Source organism: Serinus canaria, chromosome 15 (genome assembly GCF_022539315.1).
Source record: "Serinus canaria isolate serCan28SL12 chromosome 15, serCan2020, whole genome shotgun sequence".
NCBI classification, from domain to species: Eukaryota; Metazoa; Chordata; class Aves; order Passeriformes; family Fringillidae; genus Serinus; species Serinus canaria.
This window is the reverse complement of record NC_066329.1, coordinates 13,565,050-13,585,467: the sequence shown is the minus strand read 5'-3', so window position 1 is coordinate 13,585,467 and position 20,418 is coordinate 13,565,050. Positions and strand designations below refer to the sequence as shown.

At 49.5% G+C, this 20,418-nt stretch overlaps 1 protein-coding gene across 4 annotated transcripts; it reads left to right on the top strand.

The window, feature by feature from the left end:
* Window positions 1-648: 648 nt before the first annotated feature.
* Window positions 649-17,611, top strand: STX2 (syntaxin 2). Of its 4 annotated transcripts, none has more exons than XM_050980506.1 (11): window positions 649-745; window positions 7,327-7,398; window positions 7,881-7,980; window positions 9,259-9,333; window positions 9,742-9,815; window positions 10,344-10,452; window positions 11,394-11,467; window positions 11,555-11,692; window positions 13,033-13,143; window positions 14,188-14,248; window positions 15,579-17,611. In XM_050980506.1, the coding sequence occupies exons 1-11, from the start codon at window positions 716-718 to the stop codon at window positions 15,749-15,751; spliced, it is 1,017 nt and encodes a 338-aa protein (XP_050836463.1). In that variant the 5' UTR covers window positions 649-715; the 3' UTR covers window positions 15,752-17,611. The 4 variants fall into 4 exon arrangements, with proteins under 4 accessions (XP_050836463.1, XP_050836460.1, XP_050836461.1 ...); XM_050980503.1 differs by having other exon boundaries at window positions 14,188-14,315; XM_050980504.1 differs by lacking the exon at window positions 14,188-14,248.
* The last annotated feature ends 2,807 nt before the right edge of the window (window positions 17,612-20,418 follow it).

Below are 20,418 nucleotides of genomic sequence, written 5' to 3'. Positions count from 1 at the left end.
CCCGCATCTCTCCGTGAGCCCTGGGCATGGCAGAGAGCGTCTGCGCCATCCGCCCGGCCACGGCAGGGCACCTGTGAGCGGCACAGGGCCGGCTACAGCCGGGCTCTGCAGTGCCCGGCCCGTTCCCTGCCACACCGGCCGTGCCCGCCGCCCGCCCGCTCTGCTCTGCCCGTGCCGCGGGGCCGGACTGCCCGCTGTGCCCGCTCCGGGCTCTCCGTGCCGGCTCCATCGTGCCCGCTCCGGGCTCTCCGTGCCGGCTCCATCGTGCCCGCTCTTCCCATTCAGCCGTGCCCACTCTCGGCTCTCCGTGCCCATTTAGCCATGCCCAATCTCGGCTCTCCGTGCCCATTTAGCTGTGCCGGCTCTCCGTGCCCATTTAGCCGTGCCGCTCCCCGTGCCCATTTAGCCGTGCCCACTCTCGGCTCTCCGTGCCCATTTAGCCGTGCCCATTTAGCCGTGCCTACTCCCGGCTCTCCGTGCCCATTTAGCCGTGCCCACTCTCGGCTCCCCGTGCCCATTTAGCCGTGCCCATTTAGCCGTGCCCACTCTCGGCTCTCCGTGCCCATTTACCGAGCCGCTCCCCGCCCGCCGTGCCCTCACGTCACGGCGCCGGGCGGGGTCCGGGCGGCGGGCCGAGCGTGCGCGGTCGGCGGGCGGGCGGGCCCCGCGGAGGAAGCAGCGCGGAGGGCGGCAGCGCCGCGGGGCCGCCGCGGGGATGAAGGACCGGCTGGCCGACCTGGCGGAGGTGGGCACGGGGACCGGAGGGGCGGGCGGGATGGGCCGGGAGGGCCCCGCTGCCGGCGGGATCGCGGGGCTCGGGGCCGCCCTCCGCGGTGTCTGCAGCGCGCCCTGCGCCGCTGCTCCCTGGCCGCTGCAGAGCGCCTCGGGCGGCGCTGGGTTCCGCTGAGTCCCGCTGAATTCCGCTGAATTCCCCGGTGGTTCCGCGCCGGAGCCGCCCGGGCTGTGGCGGGGTGGTTGGCCCGCCCGGGAGCCCTCGGGCCGTGATGCGGCAGGAAAGCGCTCTGCAAGCCCGATTTTCGCGTGTTTACAAAATGGTAGCTGCCTCTGTTTATACGCTCTTTTCCTTTCCCCTGCTTGTGCTTTGGAAACAGTATCCTAAAAAAGAAGGGAGAGTCTGGGGACGGGCACCATCCGTCTGTCTGCAACAGGATATGGCCTGGGTAAAATAAAAGGATATTCGAGGTTTTTTGTTTTGGGTTTGTTTTGTGTTTTTCCTGAAAAGGAATGGAAACGGAGAACGCACAGGAGTTCCTGTGATAGTTCCAGTACTCCACGTATGAGTGGAAGTTGGGCTGTGTAGAGCTGCTGGTGATCTTTCATCTTCTGGATCATAAAATACATTTTGGAAGCTCCATCTCTAGTGATGGAATTACCAGTCTCTTTGTGTTCCTCTCCGAAAGGATGAATAGGCATTGGAAGAGTTTTAGGATTATTAAATTACAGTTTCTCTACCAGGAGTGATGTTTTGGAGTCATGCCAAAAACCAGTGTCATTTCTTTCAGGTGTAGCTATTCCCTTTCCAGGCTGTGGGAACACATGCCAGGTTTCGGTGCTGGTGTGTGCTTCCAGGTAGAGGAAACAGCCAGCAGTGATCCAGATTTGCTTTATATTTATAATTCTGTAGCCGCAGACTTAATCCTGTTCTGTGCTTCTGTAAATGGAAGAAACCAATTCCACACCCTGCCACACCCCCCATTGACAGGTTAAAAGTGTTTAATGCAGCTGAACAGAGGAATTTGTAAGGCAGCTTTAGTATTTGACATCTGAAATCATTCCTGCAGTGGGCTGCTTTTTAAATATGTATGGGCCAGTATTGCTGAAGTGCTTCTTGTGTTCATCAATGTCTTTTCCACTGTAGAATTAATAAATGGCTTAGAGACTTAAACGTTTTCTTCTAATGAAGAGAATATTTAAACATGAAAGGAAGGCAGAAGTTACTGAAGGCCTAGTCTGTGTTTCATCACAATTAGAAGCGTGTACTTGACCTGAAGTTTTGTGAAGCTGCATATCCAAGGGAGATGGATATTCCCATTTCCTTGGGCAGCTCACTGAAGCAGCCGCTTCCATCTTACATTTTTATCTGAAATACCAAAAATATAATGATTTTGTGGTTTTCCTTTCATGGAATGAACACTTTGAACAGAGGCGCTTGACACGATGATGAGATGCTCTGAAAAGGAGTAGCGAATCCAAAGAAATACTGTGTTAACTCCTGCTTGCCTGTTTGCCAAAGCGTTTGCCTTCATTAATGTAATTTCATTGTATTGCATTTGGCTAATCATTACGAGTAGAACATTGGCATTGTGGTTTTCAACAGGCCTAGGCCTGCAGAGTCTTCAGGAATAGCTGTGCCTTGCCTCTTTCCTCAACACCAGGGTTTCATTGTTTCCTTTGGGCACTCCTCACCTGTGTCAGGGGTGGGTCAGCTCCCTCCTTTGGGCACTCCTCACCTGTGTCAGGGCGTCAGCTCCCTCCTTTGGGCACTCCTCACCTGTGTCAGGTGGGTCAGCTCTCTCCAGCCCCCAGAACCTCGGTGGTACACCAGGAGTCCCAGAGATCCCAGCCTGCACTGGCCTGTTCCAACTGAGCACACCATTGCTTTCAGAATGAGCAGAAATGCTCAGAAATGAGCAGAAATGCTCGTTTCCCATCTCCTCATTTCTGTGCTCCTGCATTTTACTGGGCAGCCAGCACAACATTTTGCTGTTAGTTTTTCCTCGATCATTCTAAGGAAGGGGGAGAAGTGCTGCCTATCAGTGTTTGTGGTTCATTGACACAACATTAACGTAACTGCCAGATATTTTTGTTAGTGCACTGTGTTTAGGCTGTTAAACAGTGGCTGGAGAAAGAAGTGGTTGATGACATGCAGATTATATAGCCTTCAGATAATGCTGCTTCCTCTTGTTTTCTTGGCTCAGAGAAGTTTTGTAAACTATGTGCTCTCTGAGAAGACAGCCACCATAATTGTAATTGTTCAAATTTAGGGGGTTATTTTAATGTCATTTCTAAATTACTCTAAGCAGGCCCAAATGAGCTTCTTTAAACTGTTTGAATTGTCTTTTAATACAATTAGTGGGACAACTGAGCAAATCTAGACTGGTTTTAGTGATTTTGAGCACAGTAAGTGTAAGATAAAAACGTTCTCTGATCCAGTACACTGCTTTCAGCAGTGGATTAGGGAGGAAGAAAATGAGTAGTGCATAGCTGTGATTGCAGGATGTGCTCCCAGCCTTCAGTGGTTTGCTGTTCACAGGTCCATCTGAAAGGGCTCTAAAAGATCTCTACAATCCAGTCCATGCCCAGACCTTCAGCTGAGCACTCTTAGCTAACTTCAGGTATTACAAACAGACTGCCTTCTAAAGTCTGGTAATAAAACTTGTTCATACTTCCTTGTTGTTCTGTCATTCCAGAAGAAGGTTAGACATAAACCTCTGCTCAGGCAGAGTGCTGGTTTAGATCTCAGCTTTGGGCTGCCCTGTCCACATGGCTGCCAGATTTCCCCCTTGTGACATGAAGGGGATGCAGAGCTGTCTGCTGGGATCCATTCTTCATGCTTGATAGGTGAATCATTTAAATTCTTGATTTTTGTGTTTCTTTCCTCGTGAGTGTTAGTGAAGATCTGTTACATGTTATGTTTGAAAAATGAGTAGTACACAGCAAGTTCATATTTGAAGAATGAGTAGTACATGGAAAGTTCTACCAGCTCATGTTTGACTGCAGCTTTTTTTAAGCAGGACCTCTAAGTGGAACAGAAGTGCATTGATTTTTCCTGAACCCTTTCTTGGCCGGTGTCTCAGTGCCCCCAGAGGTGTTCAGGAGCAGGTGGAACACCTCAGTCACAGAGGTTGGGGTTGTTAGAACTGGGTGGCACAGAAACAAGCCCAGAGTGAGGCTCTGCAGCAGGAGGAGAGCACACTGTTGTTTATGCCTGAGCCATGCTGTGACTGAGGATTGCTGAGGATGAGCCTGTGCCCTCCGTGGCACTGTGAGGTGCTTTATTGGGGCTGGCTCATGATTCTGTTAATGACTGACCTGCCCCAGCCCTCCTTGGCTGCTGGGTGCAGGAGGGTTTCTGGGCACACAGATGCTGTGAGGGCAGGCTGTAGCTCTGGGCTAGGGCAGGCTGTAGCTCTGGGCTAGGGCAGGCTGTAGCTCTGGGCTAGGGCAGGCTGTAGCTCTGGGCTAGGGCAGGCTGTAGCTCTGGGCTAGGGCAGGCTGTAGCTCTGGGCTTGGGCAGGCTGTAGCTCTGGGCTTGGGCAGGCTGTAGCTCTGGGCTTGGGCAGGCTGTAGCTCTGGGCTTGGGCAGGCTGTAGCTCTGGGCTTGGGCAGGCTGTAGCTCTGGGCTAGGGCAGGCTGTAGCTCTGGGCTAGGGCAGGCTGTAGCTCTGGGCTTGGCTGCTGGGTGCAGGAGGGTTTCTGGGCACACAGATGCTGTGAGGGGAGGTTGTAGCTCTGGGTAAGGCACTCCTGGGGCTGGTTCCCTGGGAGAATGGTCAACTCTGGTCAGCAGCCTGCCACAGGAGTGATCTGCACGTGATCTGCTCTAAAAAACTGCTAACCTTGAGCAGAACTTCAAGGACAAGTGAGAGTCACATTTTTCAGTCAAAAGCTGTTTCCAGTTCCAGAGGTCAGTCATTACAAAGAGATCTCCAGCCTGAGTTATTTCTGCAATTCTGTAAGGTAGTGGAAGTGACAGAAGCTTCATAAACCATGAGGACAGCTTCTCCTTGGAGCTGAGAAATGGCATTGGTGAGGATTTCTGTAGTTTGACCCTGCTGGCAGTGGGAGCAGCACACGGCTGCTCCCTCGCTCGCCCCGGTGGGATGGGGCAGAATTCCAGAAATGAGAGAGCTCAAGGATTGAGAATAAAGGCAGTTCAATTGGTAATGTAAAAGCTGCACGCAAGCAAAGCAGGAAAAGGAATTCCTTCCTGCTTCCAGTGGGCAGAAAAGCAGACATAAAAGTGGCATAGCACTGTTATGTGTCATGTCACACACAGCTGTGGCTTGGGAGGACAATGCCCGAACACTAAAGGTGCCCCCCCTTCCTTCCTGCTTCAGCTTCATGCACTGAGCATAATGCCATGAGCTCCGCAGTGTCCCCTGGGTCACCTGGGCTCAGCTGCTGCCATCTGTGCCTCCCTGGAGGGGAGCAGGAAAGGCCCAGCCTCTGTAGGAGTATAACTGAAACATCCCTGTTCATCAGCCCTGGTCCAGCACACAGCCCAAACACAGCCCGTGCCAGGGAGAGAGCTGAGCCTGTCCCAGCCACAGCAGCACTAACCCTGCTGGGGCTGCATGGATTTCACAGTCTCCGAGTGTTTATGGAGCTGAGTGTCCCAGACTTGAGTCCCAAGGTCAAGGTATGAGCTGCAAACAGAGTTTATTAGATTGCTCCTGGCATTGACGTGAAACTTTTTATCAGCTTCTTGTGATACTGCTTGTACTGGGGAGGTGAAGTCCAGGGAGAGCAGTGTGTGTTTCTGCTAAACTCTGATAAAAGTGAGCTCTTGGTCACTGCTGTGCTTGTCAAAAGAGGCACAAAAGCTCATCAGTTGAAGGGGGTTAGCAAATGAGCTGTATTTTGGGTAAGAGGTGGTTCAGGAATACTGAGAACAGAGATTGACAAACTTCTCAGGTGTCTCAAGTGCTGGTGACTGAGGCAGGCTGTCCATAAATCCTTGAAAGAATTGATCTGTCAGTGGTATCACTGCAAGCAGTGGGACAGTGAGATACCCATGGCACAGGCTGTGGTGGGAGTCATGGTCAGCTGCCTCCCAGCTGAGCAGCCCCAGACAGATTTCTGAGTCACTCTGCTGTCTTTCATTCCTTTAGGATCCACCCAGGTGTTACACGGTTTACTGAGGTCTGATCAAACTGAAAGCTGACTTTCTGAATCCCTTGGTAGATGGTATTTTCATTATTTTTAGTTCAAACAGCTAAATATGGGATGCAGTGATGAACAAGCAGAAAAGGTATCCTTTACTCAGTAAATATAAACATAGATAGTTCTTTGGATAGATAATGCAATTAAATGTCTTTAAAGTGTAGCTCCTTTTTAAACATTAACTTAGAGCTTACTTGTGGCCTAGTAGCAGTGCAGTCTTGGGAATGGTGAAGTTGTGTGTGGCTTCCCTGGGGCACAGACTTCCTCCCTGATTTGTGTTGAGCAAGGCTGTTAATTGATGGCAATCTGTAAGGACAGATAATTTGAGTTCTGGCCTTATCTCCCCAAAACAGTAAGTTACCACTGCTCAGTGGCAGCCAGCCCCGAGTGCTTGTTCCAGGAGGGCACTGACACCTCCTGTATTTCTCCTGGGGCATCCACAAACCCGGATGGGCTCTGCCCCAGGGCTTTGTGCATTCCCTGAGTTTGCAGGAGAGGAGCTGGCACCAATCTGGAACTTCTCCCTGAGGCTTTGGGCCACTCCTAGATTTTCTTAATTGACAGTGACTTCTTTATAAGTTAATAGCAGTGTTTGACACGGGATTAAATTGCAGAATTGTCATGCAAACAATGCGTATCTCACGTAATTTAAGAAAACCAGAACTGAACTTCTTGGGTAATGGGATCAGAGGTGAGGAGCAGAAAGTGGGTGTTAGGAGATCAGGTGGCCTTGTAAGGAAAGAAAGGTGTCTTGTAATGGAAGTCCCTAATGACAATTACCTTGTAGCTGGTTCTTTGCTAACAGATAACCTGGTGATGTATGTTAAGGGTAATTTGTGTTCTAATCTGACCCACTGCACTTCAGGCAGTCTGTGCTCCACCGAGGGAATGAAAGGAGAGAAGGCTGAGCTCTTTCCCTTCTATGGTGCACGTGAATTGTGTCTTTTCCTGTGATTGACAAAAGCTGAGATCCCTGGCTTGGGCTGGGGAGTGGGGCAGAGCCTGGGTGTCTGACCCATGTCAGGATGCATTTCTGGTGTGGTGCAGGCTGGCTGGGCTGCCCTGGTGTGGGGCAGAGCGTGGGTGTCTCACCCATGTCAGGATGCATTTCTGGTGCGGTGCAGGCTGACTGGGCTGCCCTGGTGCAGGGTGACAGAGCTGGGCAGAGGCAGCAGCTGGGCAGGGGCTCTGTCCTGGCTGCCCCGGGGTGCTGCCCTTGGCACACCAGGGGCTCCCAGCCCTCGGGTTCCTCTCCCTGCTCTCCAGGAGTCACTTTTGCAGGGCCTCTCTGCCTGTTTGCTTTAGATGCCAGCCCCCAGCAAGGGCAGGCTGCCCTGGCTGTGTGCCCTGGGCATGGAGGGCTGTGCTGCAGCACAGTGGCAGGGCTGTGTCACAGGTGTGTGCTTGTTGTCCTCTGCAGTGTAAAGGAAATGAAGATGGGGAGACAGTTATCATCGAAAAAGACCATTTCATGGATGACTTCTTCCAGCAGGTAAAGTTACAGTTTTTACAGGGATTGAAGACTGACTGTTCTCTCTCTGTGCCTTTTCATTTCAGTACTGAGGTTCAACAGCTCATCTGCACACCCTCCCCAGTAGGGTTGGTCATTGCATGCCAAAACAAACGTTGGTAATGCTTTGTTAGTTTATTTCAGGGTATTTTCTGTTTATTGCAGAGAAATGTTTTCAATTCCCTGTCAACAAGAAATTTGCTAATGAAATTTTAAAATAGCTGTTAATTAGGAATAGTAGAAGTTAAGTTTTTGGCCATTCAGAAGATATTTGCTATTAGCAATGCTGGGTTTTAGTTTAAAAAAAATAATTACAGACTGATTAAATGTTGACGTTTCTGCTGGGATTTCTTTCTGTGCTACTTACAGATGAAATAGCTTGGGTTTTATTAGCAGTTTTTGGCGTTTTAATACTGGCCCTAAATTATTCTAATGTCTTCTTTGCCATATTTCTCTTCCTCTAGGTTGAGGAAATCAGAAATAACATAGCAAAAATAGCACAAAATGTGGAAGAAGTGAAGAAGCAGCACAGCATTATCCTGTCAGCGCCAAATCCTGAAGGAAGTGAGTAATCATTTTTAAGATGTCACAGAAGTGTGGCCAGATATTCTGAAATATTGTTTGCTAATTTAAGCTGTCCATAGGAGTGGAACTTCAGGTGTTCAGGTAACACTAAGAAAAAAATTCTCATTTTTAATGTTGAATTAATACTTTCATTTGGGGTTTTTTTACCTTTTTTAAGTCTCATTTGGAAAAATGTGTGTTCAGAATATTTCTTGCCTCATCTGAGCCTTTCCCAGGCCAAACCTCAGTTTAACCTGGGTGTTTTCCTTCAGAAGCTGAGGTTACTCAGGTTCCTTCTCATCTGTGGCAGTGTTGGAGCTGCCAGCTGCAGCCTTGCTGTCACATCTTTATTCCTGCGTGGGGCCAGGGTCCTGCCTGCCCCAGAGCTGCTGCTGCAGGGCTGGCAGCTCCACCTGCAGCCCTGTTTTAGAGGTTTTACCCCGAGCTGGAAGTGCAGTTGTGCTTTCCCAGCACAGAGCAGGGAAGTTGAGGGTCCCTGCCCAGAGCGTGGCCCTGGCCCAGCCCTGGCTGTGCTCCTGGGCAGGGCTCTGAGGAAAGGGAACAGAAGATGCTGAGGTGGAGTGTGAGTGTTGCAATGCTGCATTGCCATTTATCTTGTGACTCCATCTCGGTGGTGGAAGCTGAACTGGGGGGTTGTTTTATCCTGTCCCCTGTTTTCCTGGGTGTGTGTTTGCATTCCCATGGCTGAGTTTGCAGCTGCTTTCTCAGGGTCTCAGGTTTAACCAGGGCCCATCTGACAGTCCCATGGCAGCACCTGTGAGCAGTGTGTGTCCTGGGGATGTGCCCAGCTCTCTGTGTTCCTGGGGATGTGCCCAGCTCTCTCTGAATGCCCTGGTGGAAGCCCTCGGGGTGTCACAGGGGGTGCCAGGCACAGATGTGTCCCTGGGAGTGAAAGCAGTGCACACATGGGACACAGAAAAGGGGAGAGGAATCCCTGCTTCCTCCTGCACTTACAACTCAGGAGCATTCAACTTTCCACTAGCAACTTCTCCTCACCCTGCAAGGGTTAACAGAACTGTTTGTCACCTGGTTTAGCTGGAGGTTGGGTCTGAGAGCATTGCCCAGGTGTAAGCCTGTCATAAGAAACAAGCGCCTGATGGTTGCTGTTATAAAAACTGTATTTAAAGTACTCAGGAGGATAATAAACTTCAACTCTGCATAGTTGTACTGAGTGAAATTCTGAGACTACAAGGTGGATTTGTAGACTTGCTGACTTACTATAATCGTTAATGGTTCAAAAAATATATTTTTTTGAAGGAACAAAGGAAGAACTTGAAGAACTCAATGAGGAAATCAAGAAGATTGCTAATAAAATCCGGGCCAGGTTAAAGGGTAAGTTGTGAGGACAAGTGAAACTCCTTGCTTTCAGAAATAACCTAGAAAATGACAATGCAAAGCAATTCCTCCATAGGGAAATGGCTTCTGCAGCTCAAGTGCTTTTTGAGGAGATGATATTTTGGAAGAAAATTAACTGCAAAATGACACCTTTTAAAATTTTTCCAGTGTAATGGACAGTAGTGTGACTCTGTTAAGAGTATGATTGAAGCAGTTACTGTGTTTAAAGATCTCTACCAATTACCACAATTATTTTAAAATTTCACTTATGCATGCCACCCCTCTCCCCTGAAATGTTACACGTCTCTGGGGAACTCGTACCTTTAAAAAGCAATAATAATATTTACAAAGGAATTGAGCTGTTAAATAGCTGGCACTGACTCTGTCCTCCTGTCTTGTTCCCAGCTATTGAGCAGAGCTTTGATCAGGGTGACAATGCCAATCGGACATCAGTGGACCTCAGGATCAGAAAAACCCAGGTAGGCTCCCTTCAGCCTCAAGAGAGTCAGGGGCTTCTGGGGAGAATGAAGTGTTCTGAGCTCATCTCAGAGCTGCTGTGCAGCTTTGTGGGGCTGGGAGTGCCCAGCAGCACTGGGAGGTGTTGTGGGACAGAAATGGCCCTCTCTGACCCCCCTCTCTGACCCCCCTCTCTGTCCCTCTCTGACCCCCCTCTCTGACCCCCCTCTCTGACCCCCCTCTCTGACCCCCCTCTCTGTCCCTCTCTGTCCCTCTCTGTCCCTCTCTGTCCCTGCTGTCCCTCCCTGATGCCCTGTCCCCACATCTGTCCCTTTCTGATGCCCTTCTCTGTCCCTGTCTGCCCGTCTGTGCCTTTCTGACATCCCTCTCTGTCCCCGTGCCTGTCCCTCCCTGATGCCCATGTCCCTGTGTCTGTCCCCATGTCTGTCCCTCCCTGATGCCCTGTCCCCGTGTCTGTCCCTTTCTGTCCCTGCTGTCCCTCCCTCACCCCTGTCCCCGTGCCTGTGCCTGTCTCCCCCTGTCCCCTGCAGCACTCGGTGCTGGCACACAAGTTTGTGGAGGTGATGACCGAGTACAACGAGACGCAGACGCTGTTCCGGGAGCGCAGCAAGGGCCGCATCCAGAGGCAGCTGGAGATCAGTGAGTGCCCCCGTGCCCCAGAGCAGCCAGCTGCCTGCTGGTGCTGCCCCCTTCCTCACACCAACCAGTCACTAATTAGTGCCCCCTCCTTCAAACCAACCAGTCATTTATTAGTGCCCCCTCCTTCACACCAACCAGTCACTAATTAGTGCCCCCTTCTCCAAACCAACCAGTCACTAATTAGTGCCCCCTTCCTCACACCAACCAGTCACTAATTAGTGCCCCCTTCTCCAAACCAACCAGTCATTTATTAGTGCCCCCTTGCTCCTTATCCATTGGTGTACAAAGCATCAGAGATCTTGGGCAGCATCTCACGGGGTGTGAGAGAAAAGAAACACTTTTACTGCCTGGCACAAACTCCTTGATATTACTCTTTTTAGAACAGCTGTAAAGAAAAGAGAGAAAACTCAATTATTTCCTTTAGATTGAAAATTAATGAAGAAATCATCTTTTCCCTTTGCTTCATTTACTTCCAATGTTGCAACTTTAAATGAAGCATCACGAAAAGCTGCATTCTGAAACAGCAAGGGTTATTAAAAGCCATTCCAAAATTAACATGCCTGACAGGATAACAGCTCTTTTTATGTGGTTCCATTTTGGTCTGCAAGGACACTTCATCTGGCATAAAGTCAGTGCTGCTGTTATATGTGCTTTAATCATTTGTTGACTGACTCAGATATGACTTACTTCCAATTCATTATCAGGAGTATTTAGAAAGGTTCCTGACTTTACTTTGAAGCACAGTGGAAAGTGTCTTGGAAAGTGTCTAAAAAGTGCCTAAAATTAGTCTTTTTTTAGTATGTTCTACAGAAATGAATATATACATTGCTGAAATGGGGAATGCAAACAGGGGAACTGGCAAACTACAAGAAAATCTTACTTTTCGTGTGCTTTTCAAGTTTGCCATTAGCCTCTCCTGCTAATTGCTGTTTTCATCCCAGCTGGGAAGACCACCACTGACGAGGAGCTGGAGGAGATGTTAGAGAGTGGCAACCCCTCCATTTTCACTTCTGATGTAGGTATTCCTGGGCCAGCTCCCTCTCCTCTGCCCTGCTCCTCGCAGGGAGCTGGCACTCAGGGGTGTCCCTGTCCCTGTCCCCAGATCATTTCAGACTCGCAGATCACCCGGCAGGCCCTGAACGAGATCGAGTCCCGGCACAAGGACATCATGAAGCTGGAGTCCAGCATCCGGGAGCTGCACGAGCTCTTCATGGACATGGCCATGTTTGTGGAGACCCAGGTACAGCCTGCCCTGGCACCCAGGGCTGGGCTGGGCCCGCTCTCCCTCTGCCGTGGGCAGAGCAGCTGATGGGGCTCGGATGGTGCAGGTTCAGAGTGACCCTGGACTGTGGTCAGAATGATAATAATGGAGCTGAATCACTCAGGTTCCTTGTTCTGTTGTGGACAAATTGACCATCTCAATGTCCTTATGCTTTCAGTGACTGACCACAGACCTGTCCTCCAGTCAGTATATTTAATATTTTCTCCAGTATGATTAATTGCAGCATGGTGGAACATCTTAAGTAAGAAAAACTATCTGTGGGACAGTTAATTCCTCGGGGATGTTGGGTTCTCAGCCTCAGTGGAGTACAGGTGTGTCAGCAAGGCTGTGTGCACCTTGCCCCTGGTGCAGAAGTGCAGTTCTGTGTTCACCAACATGAGTGCAAAAGGCTTGACAAGCCCTTCAGGTCATCTCTTGTATGCATGGGCTTTGTCTTGGCACGTAGATAAATCTGTTCTGGTTTTAGTCTTTAAATACCAGTTATGCACCAAAAGTATTCTTGCCCCTGATGTTGAAGTGTTCTGACTTCTGCAGGAAAGTGAAAAGCAGAGTGTTAAAGAGAGACTTGCCTGAAAAGCCAGTGAGAGGGACTGGCCTGTGATTGGTAACTGGGCTTTGTTCTAGAGGTCCTTTGTTGCTTTGGTATGAAATGTACAGCCAAGAGAAATGGCTGGCAGGTTTGTTTTGAGTTACACACGAACAGAAGTTACTTGTGCATCACTCTGTAATGCTTTGCTGTTTACTGCTGCTGGTTATTTCTCCTGCTGGACAGAGACTCAGGTAACAGACTTCTGCCATCCCTCACCAGTCCTCCATTTCACTGCCCATGCCATTCCTCATGATTGATTTGAGTTTGTCATGCACTGGCACCCAGTCCCTGAGCTCTGAGGGGCTCGTGTGTGTCCTCCAGACAGCTGTGGGACCTTGTGTGGGGCCAGGGAGGATGCTGTCCCCCTCCAGCCTCTCCAGGGCTTTCTGATCCCCGTGGTTCACTCAGCTGTGGCTGCTGAGCCTCCTCCCTCCCTCCCTGCACGCCAGGGGTGTGTGCAGGTGCTCACTTTTGTTCCTGCACAGGGAGAAACTCCCCTGCCCTGCTCATGAACATCCCTGGCTCCTCAGAACTGGGAGCCCCTGCTTCTCATCCCCTTTCCTTCCATGCCAAAGCAGAGCAGATGCCATCCCAGCCTGTGCATCCTTGATGTGAAAGTAGCTCTTGATGTTCTAGAGCCTTTCCCTTAGATGGATCAAAGATCTGTGCATTCCACTGACCTGGCTTTCCCTCCCAATCCCCTTTGAAGGGAGAAATGATCAACAACATCGAGAAGAACGTGATGAACGCCACGGACTACGTGGAGCACGCGAAGGAGGAGACCAAGAAGGCAGTGAAATACCAGAGCAAAGCACGCAGGGTAGGTGGCCTTTCTGCCCCTCTGCTGGGCCCTGTGTGCATTCAGCACAGCAGCATTGCCACCCTGCTAATTAACCCTGTAATTAGTGGTGAGAGTCTGGGATGGCAGTAGAGACTTCTGGGGCTGCTGCTGTGGGAACAGATCAGCAGCTCCTGCTCAGCCAGGGCTGTGTGCTCAGCTTTCCACCCAGAGCTGCCATTGCAGAGTGTAAAAACCCCAAAAGAAGAATTTGTGTGTTATTCCAGTGGATAAATTCCCATCTTTTTCTTATCAGCTTTCACAATACCTTAAGTTATTCAGATTCTATATAATCTTAAAAGTTCCTGGCTGTTTATCACAAGTGAACTGACCTGAATTTAAAGCTATAAAATCCATTTGCTAGCAGAAAAAATAAAAGTGATTTTGCTGAATAGGCTTATCTTTTAAAAATTCTGCTTTATTTTTAATTTTAAAAATTAGGGGGAATCTTCCCTCTGGAAGGGGTGTGGCATTGTGCCACCACACTGAGTTTGTGGAGGACCTGAGTTCAAGGGAAGGTTCTGGCACTTTCCAGGGCACTTGCTTTGTTTCAGTATCTTTCTTCCCACCAGACACCAAATAATATATTCTGAGATCAGACTACTAAGCAGTTTATTTTTGCATTCCAATTTCCCCTCTTGGTGTGCTGTGCAGTTGGGTGAGGCTCGTTCTGGTGAGCTGGATTTGAGGGAATAATTCATTTTCTGTAGATGGAGATCCACCCAGAGATAACGCCCCTGATCCCTTAGAAAAGATCTTTTCAGAAGTGTTCCAAGGGCCCACCTAATGTGTATGCAAATGGGGTTGTGTCACCTCTGGTAACTGCACAGCATTAATCACGTGGGTTTACCTGTTTGGAAACCTTAATTCTTACATTTGCAAGATTAAACAGCTAAATTTATCCCAATTTAAGAATACAGGAGGCTTTAATAAAAGTGTTTGTGGATCTAAAAACTTCTTGAAAAACTGAACATAAATGCAAGTGTTAATGTGCCTAATGTTTACCCTGCCTTGTTTTTTTGACAGAAAATGGTGATAATTATCATTGTGTCAGTGGTGTTGATTGCCATAGTAGCTCTAATAATTGGTTTGTCTGTGGGTATTCGGTGATGCTTGGATAACCTCAGCATGCATGGCTTCCTGCCACTCTGGCAGTAAGTAACTAATCAGCTAATTCCTGATTTGCCTCTTGTTCTCTGTCTCGTCCTGCTCACCCTCCTGTCTGCCCTGTGACCCTGCAGGACCTGGGGCAGGTCCTGTGTGCCATGTGGCTGTGCAGTGACCCAGAGCAGGAGGGGGCAGCCAGCAGCCCAGGGCTGGCTCCCAGCCCTTGCAGCTCCTGCTGCTGTGCTGAAGTTCACTCACATCACAGCAGTCTGCAGTGCTGAGTACACCTGGGACTTTATCCAGTGGGGCTTTCTTGGATTTAAATAGTTCTTAAAAAGGAGATGTCTGCAGCCATGAAATTGGCTCTTATGGCTTGGAGAGCATCTTCAGTTCCTTTCTTTGAGACTATTAGTGCTAGCCTAGATGAGACAGCAGTGTGTCTGGGCCATGGCATTTCTGTGTTCCTGTTTTCTGTGGAAAAGCCCCATTCCTGCCAGACTGTGCCCAGCCAGGCTGAGCAGGGACCAGCAGCTCCTGCCCTGGCTGGGTGCAGCAGGAGTGCAGCTTGCAGCATGCCCGGGCTCTGAGCTGCCCCCAGAGCACCAGGAGCAGGGGCCGGCTCAGGCAGCTCACCAGGAATTCACATTTCTCTGCTAACACCCTTTAACACCCGGGCTTGGGGCTGGGGATCCTTCTGAGCTCTGGTTTGTGGGAGGGGGCAGAATTCCCTGTCAGTCACCCCCTGCAGTCAGGAGTGTGCAGTCAGGATTCCCTGTCACCCCTGCAGTCAGGATTCCCTGTCACCCCTGCAGTCAGGATTCCCTGTCACCCCCTGCAGTCAGGAGTTCTGCCCCAGAGTCACCCCCTGGTGCATGTGCACAGAAGCATCTCTCCCTTTTAACCCTTGCAGCTCCTCTGAGCTAGTGCCTGCACAGTTTTTCCTGACCTGGTGAGTCCCCTCAGGGAGCAGCTGCCAAGGCTTGAGCAGGCTGCAAATATTTACCCAGGGAGGGTGGCAGTGAGCAGCCACTGAGAGCTGACCTGCATCTGTTTGTAGTGGTGTTTGCAGAAGTTGGGCATGAGTTACAGCCAGTATTCTGTAAGGGAGAATAGGGAAGGGTTGCACAGGGGCTCTGTCCTGTGGCTGTGCTTACCTGTGTGCTAGGAACAGGAAATCAGAGCTGTGATCACTCCTGACAAAGAGAATCCCAGCACTCAGCCTGGCTGCCAGTCTTGCTCTGGCTCTGAATGTATTTCATTCTGTCTCTGACAAAGGATTTCAATCTTAACTTTTCTCTCTTTCCCTGCAGAAACTGATGTTCATAATAATTTGTGTAACTGTATTGCTTCTGATACTTGGAATTATCCTAGCAACGACTCTGTCCTAGCAAGCACATTCCAAGAGGTGCCAACCTCCAGGAACTCCAGACCACCTTCAGTGAAACCAAACCTCTTCCAGACGATGCCTTACCCGCCAGGGTGACCTGTCACTGATGGCTCCAAGTGAAAGCAGAATCACTCTTCATGTTTACTCACCAGTGAAGATCAGGATGGATCAGGGCTGTGTGGATTTTACAGCAGAAACTGGACACTTGCCAGGCTGAAACTTGGTTCTGAGCTAAAGTAACTTAGGGTTTCTCACATCTCAGTGTTACAGTTGAAGACTGTTGAGTTTTGAGTGTTTGGCTTTTTTTCCCTATTGCTAACCCGACTCTAATCATGACTTTCAGTACCTTGCCAGTGCTGCCTTTGTTAGCACTCTTGTGAATATTTTTATGAGATGTAGCCTTGTGTTTAAGTGTATTAAATATTTAGTCACCTTAACCTATTTAAACCTTATGCTTTTTCTCCAGCAAGTGCTAAAATATCTTACCCTGAAAGGACAACTCCTTTGACTGCCCAGTGCATTACACTCGAGAAGAAAAGTGAAAAAAAGCTTTTTTACACTTGCCAGGTTTTTTACTTTTTCTGTCAAGGTTAACTGCTTTAAATGCTTCCTTCGTGGTTAATAAAAAGTTAGTTGCACCATTTCTGGTGAAAGCCTGCAGCTCTGAAATGCTGAGTTTGCACTGGGGCAGGTAACTCTGCAGGTGGCTCTTGTGCAGAGGGAGCTGATGGATCAGTTCAGCCTCATTGCTTACATCAGAAGGGACTTTGTAAAGCCAAATCAAGTGTCCTTGTTCTGGAGTTTGCTAATGTTGATGTGTGGATATGGCACGGGGTGGGGGCTCCCCAGAGGAGTCTGGAACTGAATCCAAGCTAAGACACTGACTTGTTGTGCAACCTGTGTGGCTCTAACATGGATGAAGTGTTTTGGTGTGCACCTGCCTTTGTAACGCTCTGGAAAGCTTCAGAGAGCTCAGATGTACCCAAGTAGCTGCATTTATTGTTACAGGCTATTTTTGTACTTTTGTGTGTAAAATATTTGTAACCTGGGGCTGTGACTCCTCGGTGTCCAGGCATATCCGTGTAGATATGTAGATACATTTACACTCTGAGAGAAGGGGAGGAGAGGATCGTTTGTGCCTTTTCAAACATCTAAAACTGCACTCTCAGTGTGCTCAGACACTCAGCTCTCGTGCTGACTGCAGTAACTCAGTCCTGCCAGTTCAGAATCCCCAACCTTGGGTTTTGTTGGAAGTGTCTGAGATCAGTTACTGAGCGAGGGAGAATTCAGGCTTCATCAGATCCAGCAGAGTTTACAGTCTCTCTTGTGTGTATGAGTATTCCTGCTTTGCTGCCCAGGTGCACTGTGAATATGCTGGAGCTATTCAGATGGCAAACACGCTTAAAGAAGAAAACAAATATTGTAATTATTGTTGTTATTATTATTATTATTATTGGTCTCTTTACAAGTCAGCCATAAAGAAGTCGCTTGAAAAATTCGGCTTCAACAAAGAACAAATTCCTTTTACCTCTGAGTCCAGAATGCTCACTGATGTTTGTGAGGAAGTTTACATGCAAAGGGAGGAAGGATTGCTTGCCTTAATGCTCATTCTAGGTAAATATATTTTATTCTGTAGTTTTCTAGATTTTTATCAGGAAATATTATTTATACAGACATGCGAATTAGAGGGGGGAAATCACTCCTGCTGTTTTCCAGCTGGTTATGTAAACTGACCCTCAGCATCCTGTCCTGTTGGATTTCTTTCTCTGAAATGCAGTAAACTGCCCATCAAGACCAGAAATTTGAATAGGCTCCTCCACAGTTTTTACTTCTTGTTGAACAGCTGCCTCAGTGAGTTTGTTTTAAAGCAAAACAGACCTTTTCACATGAACCTCTTTGTCTGGAGGTCCAGGGGAGAAAATCTCTAACCTATGCACTAATAAACTCATCCAGCCAGCTGCTGTGTCTGCTGTGTGTCCCTGGGGCCCCTGGGAACGTTCCAGAAGCGTTTGGACGAGGCTGGTGGGTTTTGCCCTGGCTTACATCAAACAAGGGTAAGGTGGAACTTCTCTGCACCTTCCTACCAGGGAAGGCGTGGAGATGATTGTGAAGGAAACAAGGGGATGTGTTAATTCAAGAAACCCCAAGGCTGCAGTGGGTGAGTGCTCTCTTCATACAGAGATAATCTGTGACAGCTCCTGGGGCAGTCTGACAGCTCTGAGGGGTTTGGGGTTTTGGGCTGAGGAGGGGGAGAGCAAAGCTGGCAGTGGGGCCTGTGAGGGGTTTGGGGTTTTATCCCAAGGAGGGGGAGAGCAAAGCCTCTGGCTGCTGGCAGTGGGGCAGACGAAGCCGTTTCACCCAGAGCTCCCTCTCGCCGTGTGCACTTCATGCTGCAGATTTCCCTGGGATGGGAAGGCCCTCAGAAAACACAATTAATTCTAACTGTGCCCTTCCAGGCCTTCCCTGGGATTTCTGAGTGAAGCCCAGCTGCCAGCCTGGCCCCGAGTCTGGGGAGAAGCCCTGGGAGCTGCAGTGCCTTCAGTGGGAGCGACTGAGCTCCAGTCCCCTCTGCAGCAGGGCAGCCTGGCTGAGCAGCCACAGGCTCAAGGAGGAAACACACACGTGAAAAAACCCCAACAAACTGCTTTTAACCCTCTGGAAAGCTGCAAAAAACCCATTTCAAAACACCCTGGGCTGGAGTCAGTTCGTGCAAGCACAGATTGCATTTCCAGCTCTCAGCCTGCTCTGCCTCTGATTCTCCCTGTTGGCAATTCACCCAGAGAGGAGTTAGTGGGTAGAATCTCAGAGGAGAATAAAAGCCAGTGTTTTGAGAACTAATGAAGTAATTATCTAAAGCATTATTTACAATGATTATTTAGAAGATAATGAGCCCCTTTAATTATGTTTGTTCTGCATAGCTGGCCGTTCAATAACTCGGGGTGTTGCCATATAATTTTCTCTGTGTTTACTTTGCACGTTTTTTGTTTGGGAAGATGTCACATTTTTGTGCTGTGTGTGAAGCTCAGTCTGGGCATTGTTGGTCACAGGAAGATGCCCTGGGCTCCCCAGGGCCTTTTGGGCTCAGCCTTGTGCAGAGGGACAGAGGGAATGCGGGGGGAGTGGGGCTGCACCTGTGAGCGCTGCTCTGCCTTCACTGCCGCAAAGGCACCGCTGGAATATCGCCACACATCCATCCCTCCCCTGAGTTCCTGTCAGCCTTTCTCTCACTGCAGCTGAACCCTGCCTTGCAGCTCGTTTTCATTCTGGGAGCCGCGATGGGCACGGTTCAGAGGTGAGGGTTTGAAAAGAGCTCATTCGTGCAGGGGGAATTCAGAGCATCGTTAACATCTCATGGCTAATGAAAACTTCACCGCAGCTGGAACGGGCTGCTGAAACAAACAATTCTTCTAAAGTGCAGGTCAGCAGTGCCCGAGGAGGGGAGAGGGGCTGCTAAAATGAACAATTCTCCTAAAGTGCAGGTCAGCAGTGCCCGAGGAGGGGAGAGGGGCTGCTAAAATGAACAATTCTCTTTGAGCACCGTGAATGAGGCTGTTCCTCAATAGCCACTCATGGCAGGATTTAAAATAAATTCAGCTGGAATTAGGTTCAGAACCACGGCAGGAACCACAGCCAGTCTGCACAGGGGGCTTCAAAGGGCCCAGGAGAACAGGGAGAGAAGGGCAGGTGTGCCATGGGGAGAGAAGGGCAGGTGTGCCATGGGGAGAGAGAAGGGCAGGTGTGCCATGGGGACAGAGAAGGGCAGGTGTGCCATGGGGAGAGAGAAGTGCAGGGGTGCCATGGGGACAGAGAAGGGCACCTGTGCCACGCAGAGCTGGGGTTTGGGGCAGTTCTGGGGCTCAGAACCCTGCCCTGCTCCCACCCAGCCCTGCCTGCCCAGCAGCCCGGGCACAGCTCTGCCAGGCCCAGGCTGACAGCTGGGCACTCTTGTGCTGCCTTGACTTTGGAGCTATTTATAGAGAGGTTTTGTCAGAGTTCCCATTTCCCCCTAATGGGTTTTTGGGCATGGTTTTCCTTCCAATATCAGGCAAATAAAATGTGAGGCATGGAACGAACCAGTCTTAGAAACAAAACATCAGCTCACAGGACAATAAAATGCAGCAAGTGTTGACGTGTATTTTCAATCACAGCTAATACATTTCTGTTTTTAATCCCTGAAATAACAGAAATTACTATAAACTTCAGGTGAGATTCAAGAAAATGAAGGCAAAATCTCAGCTGCCCTGCAATCCAGCTGGTTTCACAAATCCACACCAGAGCAGGGCTTAGATTCCATCTCTGCTTTCTGTGTTTTGCCTCCTCAGAGCTGGTTCTTTGCTAAGGCAAGCGTGTGCTGACAGAGTGACTCAGCCCTGTGGGCCAGGATGCTTTTCTTGGGTTTCCACTGAGCATTCTTTTCTTCCTACACAGATATAAATAAGTGCCCTTGACGCCTTCCCTACCATTTATACCAGAAAAGTGAGTGTGGCATTATTTTAATTGCATCAAAAACCTTTTCTGTGCCTGCAGAGAACCTGTTTCATTAGCACCTGAATTCTGCCCTCCCAGCCTGGCACCCCCAGAGCAGCAATGCACAGCAGAAAAGGGAAAGCTGAGCTGCTCTAAGTGACCAGGGACTGGATAATTCTGAGATCTGGCTGGAGCAAAGAACCAACTCCAAACCCCTTCCAGAGAGACCTTCCTGCCTGGTCGGGCACGGCTCCCCTCGCCTGGGTGTGAGAGCCACGCTGGTGGGACTGAGCCCC